General features: G+C 38.1%; 1 protein-coding gene across 5 annotated transcripts in view; it reads left to right on the top strand.

Moving 5' to 3' along the window:
* BRIP1 (BRCA1 interacting protein C-terminal helicase 1) overlaps positions 1-14,069 on the top strand; it is a 181,017-nt gene that overhangs the window by 7,733 nt on the left and 159,215 nt on the right. For 4 of the 5 annotated variants that reach the window (XM_003912850.5, XM_017950661.3, XM_017950662.3 and 1 more), the window contains exons 4-6: positions 1,061-1,234; positions 9,343-9,470; positions 11,694-11,813. In XM_003912850.5, coding sequence (XP_003912899.3) covers positions 1,061-1,234; positions 9,343-9,470; positions 11,694-11,813 — 422 coding nt within the window. Of the gene's footprint in view, positions 1-1,060; positions 1,235-9,342; positions 9,471-11,693; positions 11,814-14,069 lie in introns of those variants that run through there. The other variant, XM_017950663.3, reaches the window with a different exon arrangement.

The raw sequence follows: 14,069 nt of genomic DNA, 5'->3' as shown, positions 1-14,069 counted from the left end.
TCCCAGCACTTTGGGAGGCCGAGGTGGGCGGATCACAAGGTCAGGAGATTGAGACCATTCGAGCTAACACGGTGAAACCCCGTCTCTACTAAAAATACAAAAATTAGCCGGGCGTGGCGGTGTGTGCCTGTAGTCCCAGCTGCTGGGGAGGCTGAGGCAGGAGAATGGCGTGAACCCGGGAGGTGGAGCTTGCAGTGAGCCCAGATTGCACCACTGCATTCCAGCCTGGGTGACAGAGCGAGACTCCATCTCAAAAAAAAAAAAAAAAAAAAAAATTTTGTATTTGAAATAGAAGTATAATGTGGGGAATGATTTAATCCTTATGTGTTAGATTATTATTTCATATATTGAACTTTCAAATTCTTCATTTAAGGAAAATTAAGAATATACTTTAGGTCCTTGTTTCAATCCATTCTTGAATTTTAGATGAATCTTAATGAATACTTGAGTAGTTGTACTTTTATTACATTATTAATCTTAGATTATTAGATTTGTACAGATTACATAAATTGGTGATAATTTCCCTATAAATGTTTTTGTTTTTCTTTTTGAAGCAGAGTCTCGCTCTGTTGCCTATGCCGGAGTGCAGTGGCGTAATCTCAGCTCATTGCTACTTCTGCCTCCTGGGTTCAAGCGATTCTCCTGCCTCAGCCTCCTGAGTAGCTGGTATTACAGGTGTACATCACCATGCCCAGCTAATTTTTGTATTTTTGGTAGAGACAGGGTTTTACCATACTGACCAGACTGGTCTTGAACTCCTGACCTCAACTGATGTGCCCGCCTCAGCCTCCCAAAGTGCTAGCATAGCAGGCATGAGCCAGTGTGTCCGACCAAACGTTTTTGGCATATTTCTCTCTTGTCCTAATTTGATGCTGCAGATAAAGTGACCAGCTTGTCCAGGTTTGCCACGTACCTTCCTGGTGTTAGCCCTAAAAATCTTGTATCTTTAGAAAATCTCCCAATCCTGGGTGAACTGGGCTGGTTACTTACCCTAGCTGCAGATAATGATGAATGTTTATTTAATTAGATATATTATAAATAGAGGTTCTTTCATTTTTAGAGAAGCCAGCAGATGAGGGCGTAAGTGGGAAAACTGAAGTACCATTGTCATGTTGTTGTACATGCCATTCAAAGGATTTTACAAACAATGACATGAATCAAGGAACTTCACGTCATTTCAACTATCCAAGCACACCACCTTCTGAAAGAAAAAGCACTTCATTAACTTGTCAAGGTAATTTATATTTCGTCTGGGTCAGTTGATATCTGTAATAAGATTCTTAATTATTACTGTTATAAGCCCTAATTTATATAAGTTTGGTTAGCATAACTGATTATATATCTCTAGTTTCTCTGGAATTATTTTAAAATAACACAGAGTGGTCAAAAATCCTTAGATGTTTTTAAATTCTTGGTTTGACTTTTAATTTATTGAGACATTTTGTTGGCCTAAATAATTTTTTAATGAAGGCAATGCAAAATAAATGATTTTCCAAAATTGATGTTATTTGTAGCCAGTATTGTTAATTGTATGTTAGAATTCTATAAAACAATGTTTGTATCCTAAGACAAAATCTAATTAGCCTCATTGATCCATTCTTGACAAGTTTGCCTGGCATTCTGAGACCAGTATCCTACATGAGAATCAGGTATGTTTATGTGTGATCTTTAAATAATTTTTACTAATTTTAGAGAAATATATTAAGAGTAACATAAAATTATTAATAATACATTTAAAAAATATTTCTCCTGCTTTTGACTATATAGAAAGGATAGACTATTATTTACCTAAGAAACCTAGGGAACATCCTGGAAACTTTGCCCTTTCTTATTTCTTCATGCACATCTCTGTATCCATTGGTACCTCCATAGTCCAAACTACCATTTCTTGTTTAGAGCATCCAATAACCCTTTTTTCTGCTTTTACTCATGCTATTTCTTTACTAGTCACTGGCAGGGAGACACAGGTTGCCATGATTGACTTAAGTCAAAACAAACAGTATCCATTTCCTAAAATCAAGGATGGAGTCACCTTCCTCTAAAGCACATAACCATACAAAGGATGGTAGATAATTGAACTTCCGGTGGGAATGAGGAAAGAGGAGTGGAATACTTGTTAAATAGGTGACCAATAGTGTTGTCTGCATTGTTTTGATTTTGGCCTTTTGGATTTCTTTCCTTTCCTTCAAAGATTTATGCTTTCTCTTTCCTCAGAGCCTTTGCTTCTATTACTGTCTTTTCTGAGCAAAGTTCCATCTTCAACTTATCCTTTTCTTCCTCAGTTTACATGTGACTTTCTTGGGGTATCCATCACTGATTTTTCTGTCAGAGTAGATTTGATTTTCCTATTATAGTCTGTCTTCTCATTGTGTACCTTTCCTTTATAGCACTTGTTACAGTTTGTATTATATGTGTCTATCTAAACCTTTTATTAATCTCTGCTTCCTTGGCAGACTATATACTTCATGAGGTTTGGAATATTGTCAATTTGCTTACCATTGTATCCCTAGAACTCTAGCAGGGTGCCTGGCATATGGTAGGTGCTAGATAAATATTTGTTGTTAGGAATGACTGGGATTAATTTTCAGCTAAATTATAGGAATTCTCGTGTATAATATTTATATACAACGTTTTAAAAACAACTTTATTGAGGTTTACTTGACATAACAAATTGCATATATTTAAATGGTACACATTTTTTTTTTTTGAGACAGAATCTTGCTGTGTTGCCCAGGCTGGAGCACAGTGGTGTGACCTCGGCTCACTGCAACCTTCACTTCCTGGGTTCGAGCAATTCTCCTGCCTCAGCCTCTCAAGTAATTGGGATTACAGGCGCCTGCCACCACACCCAGCTAATTTTTTGTATTTTTAGTAGGGATAAGGTTTTATCATGTTGGCCAGGCTGGTCTCGAAATCCTGACCTCAAGTGACCCACCTGCCTCGGCCTCCCAAAGTGCTGGGATTATAGGTGTGAGCCACCAGGCCCAGCCTAAATGGTACACTTTGATACATTTTGACATATGTACCTCCATGAAACTTTCACCAGAATCAAGATAGTGAACATACGCACCAACCCTGTATTCACTTTCTCCAAAGTTTTTTAAACATGCTCACTTTCCCCAAAAGTTTTCTCAGGACCTTTGTTATCCCTCCTTCCTACCCCTCCGTGACTAACCTCCCTATCCAACCACCTATCTGCTTTTTGTTACTATAGATTAGTTTGCATTTTCTATAGTTTATATAAATGGATTCACACAGGATGTATACTTATTTTGTCTGGCTTCTTTCACTTATGACAATTATTTTGAGATTCCTCCATGTTGTTACATATATTAATATATTAATTGTTTTTTTTTGTTTCTGATTAAGAGTGCATAGATATACCACAAATTGGTTATCTAATTAGCTGTTTACATACATTTGGGTGATTGCTAGTTCTGGGCTATTACAAAGACAGATACTATGAACATTTGTGTCTACATCTTTGTATGGATGTATGTTTTCATTTCTCTTGGCTGAATACTAGGAGCAGAATGACCAGATTGCTTTGTAGGTGTGTATGTTTAGCCTTTTTTTTTTTTTTTTTTTTGAGACGGGGTCACTCTTGCCCAGGCTGGAGAGCAGTGGCGCGATCTCAGCTCACTGCAACCTCTGCCTCTCGGGTTCAAGTGATTCTCCTGCCTCAGCCTCCCGAGTAGCTGGGATTACAGGAATGTGCCACCACACCTGTCTAATTTTTGTATTTTTAGTAGAGATAGGGTTTCACCATGTTGGTCAGGCTGATCTCAAACTCCTGACCTCAGGTGATCCACCCATCTGGGCCTCACAAAGTGTTGGGATTACAGGCGTGAGCCACCATGCCTGGCCAACTTTTTAAGAAATTTCTAAACTGTTTCATGAAGTGGTCATACCATTTTACATTCCCATCAGCAGTTATGAGAGTTCCAATTTCTTCACGTCCTTGTGTACACTTGGTATGGTCAGTCCTTTTAATATTAGCCATTCTTTTTTTTTTTTTTTTTTTTTGGAGATAGAGTTTCACTGTTGCCCAGGCTGGGTACAGTACTGTGATCTTGGCTCATATGGCTCATTGCAACCCCAGCCTCCCAGGGTCAAGTGATCCTCACACTTCACACTCCCGAGTAGCTGGGACTACGGGCGTGCATCACCACACCTGGCTAATTTTGGTGGTTTTTGTTGGTTTTACCATGTTCCCTAGGCTTGTCTTGAACTCCTGTGCTCAAGTGATCCGCCTTCTTCAGCCGCCCAAAGCACACAGGGATTATAAGCATGAGCCATCACACCTGGCCTTAATGTTAGCTACTCTATTAGGCATGGAGTGGTATCTTACTGTGGTTTAAATTTTTATTTCACATATTTTCATGTTCTTATTGGCTATCTGTGTATCTTGTTTGATGATATGTCTGTTCAAATATTTGCCTATTTTTTATTAGTTTTCTTTTTTTTTTTTTTTTTTTTGAGACGGAGTCTCCCTCTGTCGCCTAGGCTAGAGTGCGGTGGCGCAATCTCGGCTCACTGCAAGCTCTGCCTCCTGGGTTCACGCCATTCTCCTGCCTCAGCCTCCCGATTAGCTGGGACTACAGGCGCCCGCCACCACACCCTGCTACTTTTTTGTATTTTTAAATAGAGACAGGGTTTCACTGTGTTAGCCAGGATGGTCTCGATCTCCTGACCTCGTGATCCGCCCACCTCGGCCTCCCAGAGTGCTGGGATTACAGGCGTGAGCCACCGGGCCCGGCCATAGTTTTCTTATTTAAACTTCTTTAAACATTTTGAATACAAGCCTTTGATCAGATAAAATTTTAGGTTTTACATTTAGGTCTAAGATCCATTTTGAGTTAATGTGTGTATATGGTGCAAGGTATGGATTCAAGTTCATTTTTTTGCATGTGGATATCCAATTGTTCAGCACCATATGTTGAAAAGGCTATCCTTTATCCACCACATTGCCTTTGCATCTTCATCAAAAATGAGTTATCCATATGTACACAACTTGATTTTGACATTACTGTGAGTCAGTGTTATTTAGAATAGTCTAGATGGGAAAAATCAAGGTTGTATTCTGATACTCTCTTTATATTTGTAAGTAAATCCTTTAATCTGTAACCTAAATATAGAAAAATGCAAATCCTAAGCATATAGCTTGATGGATTTTCACTGTCATAACTACTACATAGATTTTAAAAAAAAAGGCATTATGAACACCCCAGAGGCCCTTTTCATCTTTTTTCAGTCACTGTCTCTTCTTTCCATAGGTAATTCTTGTCCTCCTGTGACCATTGATGAGTTTTGCCCTTTTATAGAAATAGAGTGAAACTCCGTGTCAAAAAAAAAAAAAAGAAATAGAATTATATATGTACTCTTGTGTCTGTCTTTTGCTTAATATTTTATTTGTGTAAGATTCATTCATGCTGTTGCATATAATAGTACTTCTTGTTTTATACCACAGTTTATTAATCTGTTCTACAGTTGTTAGGCATTGGGTTGTTTTCAGTATTGTTTAATAGTGCTGTTATGAACATTGTTGTTCAAAGGGGTGCAAATAGGTAAGTATTGTCTATAGACACATTCCTGGTCATAGTATATACATATGTTTACGTATGTATACATAGTATATACATATCTATAGTAGATACTGACAACATTTTCTAAAGCGGTTGAACCAATTTATGCTTCCCTGGTCAGATCTCTCCAACCCCTGCAGCAGTATATGAAAGTTATTCACCATTTTTGTTAGTACTTGATATTTATAGTTTAAAAAAAAAATGTTAGTCATTCTTGTGTGTGTGTGGTATTCTCATTGGGTTTTAGTTAGTATTTCTCTGGTGACTTCATATGTTTATTGGTTGTTTGGATACCCTCTTTAGTGAATTGCCTAATCAAGTTGTTTGCAATTTTTCTTTTCTTTTTTATTTGAGGTGGAGTCTCACTCTGTCGCTCAGGCTGGAGTGAGGTGGTGCGATCTCAGCTCACTGCACCCACCACCTTCCAGGCTGAGGCAATTCTCCTGCCTCAGCCTCCTGAGTAGGTGGGATTACAGGCACCTGCCACCATGCCCAGCTAATTTTTGTATTTTTAGTAGAAATGGGGTTTCACCATGTTGGCCAGGCTGATCTCAAACTCCTGACCTCAAATGATCGTTCACCTCAGCCTCCCAAAGTGCTTGGATTACAGACGTGAGCCACCGTGCCCAGCCTCCATTTTTCTATTGGGCATTTCTTAGGTTTCTTGAAGATTTTAAAAAACATAACCGGGAGATATCTTCTTTCTTTTTAACTTTGTATCTTAAAGATTTTACCCCTTTGATGAACTTCCTCCAAACTCCCTTGCTATAAAGACCAGGAAGATAAGCCTTTTTGTGTGTGATGATAATATGATTTTTATTTTTATGAATTGGGGTTACCCTTATTTGGCACATGGCAGTTCAGTTTTCTAAAACTAAATGATCATTTTGGGTGGACGTTCCCTACCCTTTTGATGGGCCCATGTCAGTTTGCCCCTTATTTATTTGGGACAGGGTTTCTCCACGGTGGCAGTACTAACATTTTGAGTGGGATAACTCTTTGTCGTAGGAGCTCTCCTTTGTGAGATGTGTAGCAATACCCCTGGCCTTTATGCACTGGATGCCAGTAGTGTTTCCACCTCTGCTCTTTTTGTGACAACCAAAAATGTCTCTAGACATTGCCCGGTGTGCTTGGGATGAGAAGTGGTGGTGTTAAAATTGGTCCGGTTAAGAATCACTGATCTAGGTTTATTTTGTGGTTATTTTACTGGTTGCCTGGACATGTGGAGCTCAAAATTACCTGTCTTATCTAAAATATATGTGGAAATGCAAAGGACTAAAGATAGCCAGGACAGTTTTGAAAAAGCAGGTCAAGGCGAGAGATTTGATCCGCCAAATATACTGATTTATTGTATGTAAATATAGAGTAATTAAGACAGACTGAGGTTAGCACAGTGATAGATCCATATAAAAATATAGAGAACCCTAATTCAGTCCCACATGTATCCAGAAACTTGATATTTTTATAGAAGTGCCTCTATAGCTTGTAGGGGAAAGGAAGAACTTGGGTGGTGCTGGGCCCATTAGATGTCCATATGGAAAAAATTGAAATTGGAGCCCTACTTTATACCATATACAAAAATCCATTCTAGGTACATTAAAGACCTACTTCTGAAAGGCAAAACTATGAGGATTTTTAGAGTATAGTGGTTTTCAAACTGTGTTTCTAAGAACCTTATAAAGAAAGAAACATGACTCGGAAGGGGGAAAGTGGATCAGGGAAGTTCTAGGTCTTTCATCCCTATTTTGGAAATTTTAAGCAACATTTCTTTTTTTTTTTTTTCTTTTTTGAGATGGAGTCTCTTTCTGTTACCTAGGCTGGAGTGCAGTGGCACTATCTTGGCTCACTGCAGCCTCTGCCTCCCAGATTCAAGTGATTCTCCTGCCTCAGCCTCCCAAGTAGCTGGGATTACAGGCGTGCGCCACCATGCCCAGCTAATTTTTGTATTTTTAGTAGAGACGGGCTTTCGCCACGTTGGCCAGGCTGGTCTCAAACTCCTGGCCTCAGGTGATCCACCTGCCTCGGCCTCCCAAAGTGCTGGGATTACAGGTGTGAGCCACTGTGCCCAGCTGCAACATTTCTTTAAAAAGAAAATAGTCCTACACTTTAGAAAAAGCTTGAAAATCAGTGCTGTGTGGCATAGGTTCATTTCCAAGTTTACGTAATCTCAAGCTTTCTTTTTTTTTTTTTTTGGAGACAGAGTCTTGTTCTGTCACCCAGGCTGGAGTGCCGTGGCGCGATCTCAGCTCATTGCAACCTCCGCCTCCCAGGTTCGAGGGATTCTCATGCCTCAACTTCCTGAGGAGCTGGGATTATAGGCCTGCACCACCTTGCACAGCTAATTTTCGTATTTTTAATAGAAATGGGATTTCGCCACGTTGCCCAGGCAGGTCACTCCTGGGCTCAAGTGATCCTCTTGCCTTGACCTTCCAAAGTGCTGGAATTAAAGGCGTGAGCCAGTGGGGCCAGCCTTAAACTTGTTTTTTGAAAACAGTATTGGACCTGCTCATGTAGGTCTTTCTCTGCTGTAAATCCTTTAGGGCCAAGGATTCTCTTTTTCACTGTTTTTTCCATGGTGTCTGGCCGTGGGATAGACTCAATGTAATAAATGATTGTTGGCCGGGTGCGGTGGGTAACGCCTGTAATCCCAACACTTTGGGAGGCTGAGGTGGGTGGATCACCTGAGGTCAGGAGTTCGAGACTAGCCTGACCAACATGGAGAAACCCCGTCTCTACTAAAAATACAAAATTAGCTGGGTGTGGTGGCACATGCCTATAATCCCCGCTACTCAGGAGGCTGAGGCAGGAGAATCGCTTGAATCCGGGAGGTGGAGATTGTGGTGAGCTGAGATCACACCATTGCACTTCAGCCTGGGCAACAAGAGGGAAACTCCATCTCAAAAAAAAAAAAAAAAAAAAATTGCTAAATTAATTCAAGCCATGGGAGTGGAGAGGATGTTTAGAGAGAAGCAAAGAGGAAGGAAGTTACCTTTAAGAATATTTATATTTAGGAAAAGGGAGAAACTAATGTATGAGAATAGTTAAGAACAGTGTTACAGACATTAAGGAAGAAGAAAATGTGTTTGCTATGTTCCAAGAAGACAGTGTTTGGCTGTATGCCTAACAGGTTACATATATGGATGTTGGAGTCACACAGCAGGATTCAGTCACATCCAAGCTCTACCATTTAATAACCATATGATACTGGGCAAGCTACTGGACTTTTAAAAACCTAGTGTTCACATTTGTAAGATTGGGATAATTAATGTTATTTGGTGATTAAGAGGTCCTTGATGACCTTGAGAAGGAGCTTTCAGGATTATGAGATTAAAAGACAGATTATATGAGCTTGATTCTATAATCAATGTTTTTGGTCTAAAGAACGTGGAGAAACTTAAGAGAAAAGATACGTTGATATACTGTAAAGAAAGATTTTTACAGACATGAAATATATTTTCTTCAGAGATCCTTGCAGTTACACATTTTAAATCATGTTATTGGGAGTAGTCTACAAGTACATAAAGCTATTTAAAAAATCAAATTGAACTTTTCCTATTGAAAGCATGTTTCTCAAGATCTTCGATAAAGTAAACTGAATGGTAGAGAAGTGCTTTTTAAACATATTTAAGTTTCATGTTTTAGATTATGGTATGAAATTTCTAGAAATAAACCTTACATCCTGGTTCCAGTTTTCTTCTAGAAAAACTGCCTACGTGTAAGTTACTTATGCTATTTTTTTTATTACTTCTTATATAAGACTCCCCTGAAAAAACTACTCTGGCTGCAAAGTTATCTGCTAAGAAGCAGGCATCCATATACAGAGATGAAAATGATGATTTTCAAGTAGAGAAGAAAAGAATTCGACCCTTAGAAACTACACAGCAGGTAAACAGAGTTTTTTGGCAGTGAAATAATCCAGTTAGTTACAGCTGAACAAGGTAGTCAAGTATCAAGTTTTTAATACACTTGTAGAGATTAGTTGGGTCATGTGACAGCCATAAATTAAATGGTAATTTGTTGTAATTTCGTTTTGTAGAGTTACTTGTTACAAAGGAGTTTGTTATTATAGCAGATTATTCACAGTAACATGTCACTCAAGTGAAACTGCATGGTGTTTCTTATATATGAGGAATTTGATAGTAAAATATTTACTTAAGGCATATCTTAGTGATGTACTACTTTGCACTTTTTAACTCCTCTATTGTTTTTATCTTAAAATAGGATTTTCTTTTGGCTAAAATACCTTTGATATGATTATTAATGTTATGGATGTTTTGGAATTGATAGTTTTAATGTAATGGCAAGATGTATTCTTACTGAAATTTTAAGATTGATACATGATAAAATATGCATATTTATTTCTAAAAGTTACTAAAAGGCTTGAATTACCACATATATATGTTTTATTTTATTTTTTTCTTTGAGACGGAGTCTCGCTCTGTTGCTCAGGCCCAATTCTGTTGCTCTGTTGCTCTCGCTCTGTTGTACAGTGGCCCAATCTCGGCTCACTGCAACTCCACCTCCCGGATTCAAGCAATTCTCCTGCCTCAGCCTCCTGAGTAGCTGGGATTACGGGCGTGCACCACCAGGCCCAGCTAATTTTTGTATTTCTAGTAGAGACGGGGTTTCACCATGTTGGTCAGGCTGGTCTCAAACTCCTGACCTTGTGATCCACCCACCTCGGCCTCCCAAAGTGCTGGGATTACAGGCATGAGCCACCACGCCCGGCCAAATTACCAGATATTTTAAATGAAATTTGGATGCAGATGAACACAGTATTTTCTCAGAATTCATGGCAGTGAGATAGGAAGGCTGGGATTTTAATAGATTTAGTTACAAATAAAAAAGATAATTATTAGGCTGAATGTAGTGGCTCACGACTGTAATCCTAGCACTTTGGGAGGCTGAGGCGGGAGGATCTCTTGAGTCCAGCAGTTTGAGACTAGCCTGGGTGACATAGCAAGACTCCCTTCTCCACAAAAAAAATTTAAAAAAAGAGCCGGGTGGTGGCATGAGCCTGTAGTCCCAGCTACTTGGGAGGGAGGATTGCTCAAGCCGAGGAGTTCAAGGCTGTCGTGAGCTAAGATCATGCAATTATGCTTCAACCTCAGTGACAGAGCAAGACCCTGTCTCTAAAAAATAAATAAATAAAAACATAAAATAAAAAAAATTATTAATTAGGATGTTATTTGTAGGTAAGTAACTGGGTACTTTTAATTGAGTATACTCGAGGTTCTTGCATTCTTATGTAGTTTAACTGTTCAACTCACAATCTTTATAAATTTCTATAATTCAGCCTTGTTTTTAGAAATGAATGAACTAGTTTATTTTTATCAAAGTACCAATGGCAAATGAGGTGTGAACCTATAGAGATTTCCCCCCGACAAAATGTGTATATATAGTTGCATGTCCTCAGGTAGGGCTCAACATAAAACATTTATTCCCTCACTTCATTGGTTCTCATTTCATTTTTGGCAGGAATGAGATTACCAATAGAAATGCTTTTCTCCCCAGTTATAACGTTAGTGAATAGATCTTTCACAAGTAGGAAAAAGCATGGATACAGTTTGGAAAGAAAACTTAGTGATATTTATAAAAGAAATTTAGTCAAAGACAACTTGGTTTATCAAATACCTAGGAAGTAACAGTAATAATAGTAATCGAGTAATTTATTCCATCCTGTAGGAAATCATGACTATTTACATTAAAAGTTTTATTCTGAGTTCTTTTCAGTATAGAATTATGCTTAAATTTTGATTTATTTTCCAATCAGATATGTGATTGGACTTTGCAATAATACTATATTTGATGTCCATATGATGGGAGTATTTTATGAGAAGTTCATTTTACAATACTCTAATTTTGATACATCACTAATTAAAGATAGTTTGGCTAAGATTCATGAGTCGTTACTATGTTCTATTTCATTTAAGTGTTGTAATTAGGTGCTTATTTGCATTTTTAAAATTTATTTTATTATTGCCGGTTAGAAATAGTCTTTTTTTGGATGCAGAAAAAAAATTCATAGAGCTGTTTTGGCCTTTGAGAACAACTAGCCAGTTAAACTTCTAGTTTAGCTTAAACTTCATTTTGGTTCTGTGTTTACAGATTAGAAAACGTCATTGCTTTGGAACGGAAGTACACAATTTGGATGCAAAAGTTGATTCAGGAAAGACTGTAAAACTCAACTCCCCATCGGGAAAGATAAACTCCTTTTCTCCACGGAAAGTATGTATTAATGCCATTGTTTAGTTTTAAAGAAGGAAAATATGGAATTTTCTAAATCAATTTTTGACACAAGAGGAAGAATAGTATAATACAAAGGACAGTAGAAACCAACTCAGAAGTCCTCAATGCTGTCACATCTGTTACTAATGTGTGGGATGGCAAAGTCTATTCATCTATGCCTCAGTTCCTCATTTATAAAATAAGAGAATTAGACTAGAGAGAGATCTGAAAGTAATTTTTTCTGTTCTGTATTTTAATGTTTGTAAACTCTCCAACTCCTTAAAGTTCTTTCAGGATCCTTAGCGCAACAGTTCTTAAGGAGGAGTCCAGGGAGTTCCAGATATTGAAATTTTTTTGGGGGGTGGTCTGTGAGGTGAAAATTATTTTTGTAATAATATTAAGATGTTGTAGGCCAGGTGTGGTGGCTCACGCTTGTAATCCCAGCACTTTGGGAGGCCAAGGTGGGCGGATCACTTGAGTTCACGAGTTTGAGACCAGCCTGGGCAATATGGCGAAACCCTGATTCTGTAAAAAGTACAAAAATTAGCCGGGTGTTGGGGCGCGCACTTATAGTCCCAGGTACTGGGGAGGCTGAGGTGGGAGGATGGCTTGAGCCCAGGAGGCAAAGGTTGCACTGAGCCAAGCTTGCACCACTGCACTCCAGCCTGGATGACAGTGAGACAGACCCCATCTCAAAAAAAAAAAAAAAAAAAAAAAGGAAAAAATGTTATTGCCTTTTAGATTGTCTTGACATTTGTACTGGTGGTGCAAAAGCAAGAATGGGTAAAACTGTTGGTGCCTTAGCAGAAATCAAGGTTTGGGCTCCAACCTTTATATATATATATATGTTTTATGGTAAATTGAGAGACTTGGGTAAGTAACTTTTGTGTCAAAACCAGTTCCTTTATATGGAAGGAAAAAGAATGTGGGACTGGATTTAATGATACCTTACATCTTTTTTTTTTTTTTTTTTTTTTTTTGAGACGGAGCCTCGCTCTGTCCCCCAGGCTGGAGTGCAGTGGCGGGTTTCGGCTCACTGCAAGCTCCGCCTCCCAGGTTCACGCCATTCTCCTGCCTCAGCCTCCGGAGTAGCTGGGACTACAGGCGCCCGCCACCACGTCCGGCTAATTTTTTGTATTTTTAGTAGAGACGGGGTTTCACCGTGTTAGCCAGGACGGTGGCTCACAACTGTAATCCCAGCACTTTGGGAGGCCAAGGCGGGCAGATCACAAGGTCAGGAGATACTTTATACCTAATTGAATTCTAGCACCTTTAAATTCCAAGGACGCTTTTCCTGTCTTGCTTTTTATTATATGATACTAGGGAGTACAGTATTGTTTTTAAATAAAAATATTTATTTGAATTCATAAATTAATAGTTTAGTTCTCAAACTAAGGTGTAAGTCTTAGAGTCCTCATGTTTTTCAAATCCGCAGTTGCATTACTTTTGACATATCTTCTTCTATAAATTAAATGATAAATTAGTTTCATGATTTCTGTTTTCCCCTGAATTTGACGTTAAACTTTTTAGGTTCTTCAAATTTTTTTAGTTTTTATGAAAATAATTGTTTCCACCCAGTGGATTGGAGAATTAGACAGTTGTCTCTTTATTTTTCTATCATTTCTAGTCTCCTAACTTTCTTTTCAAGTCGGAAAATAGTGTCAGTACCTTTTCTTATATGATTAACTTTCTAGTGTCCACTGCTTGATCCCTTTCCTTACAGTTTAGATTCATTTTCTTAATCTGACAATTCATATGTCAAAGATCTAGTGAGGCATCTGCCTCCACGTGGTCAAAATATAGTTAAGGAAAACATTGTTTTTTAGAATAGTATGTTAACATTTTGATATTATTTTGTTCTATCATTCCTAATAATTTTCTCTAGATTTATTTATATTCTGTTCATTTTTTTAGTAAACCCTCACAATAGATAGGGTTGTCTTCAGATACATTCTTATGCTTATACCTGCTTTTTATTTATTCATAAATAAGTGCTAACATTCTTTATGTACTTTAATTAAAGTAATTATATTTGATTTAATGTAGCAGTAGCATATTATTTTAATTCATAACTTGGGCCTGGTGTGTGGAAGACACTTGGGTCCAGCAGAGTGCGCTGTTGACCTTCTTACAAAGTGTTAACACTGGGGTGATCCTTAGGCTGTTTTGTTTTTCCTTTTTCTTCCTCCCATACCCCATTTTTTCTTCCTTCCTACCCTTCTTTCTTTTAATTTATGCTTTTAATTTACTTTTATT

Source organism: Papio anubis, chromosome 17, assembly GCF_008728515.1.
Source record: "Papio anubis isolate 15944 chromosome 17, Panubis1.0, whole genome shotgun sequence".
NCBI lineage: Eukaryota > Metazoa > Chordata > Mammalia > Primates > Cercopithecidae > Papio > Papio anubis.
This window is presented reverse-complemented; position numbering and strand designations above follow the sequence as displayed.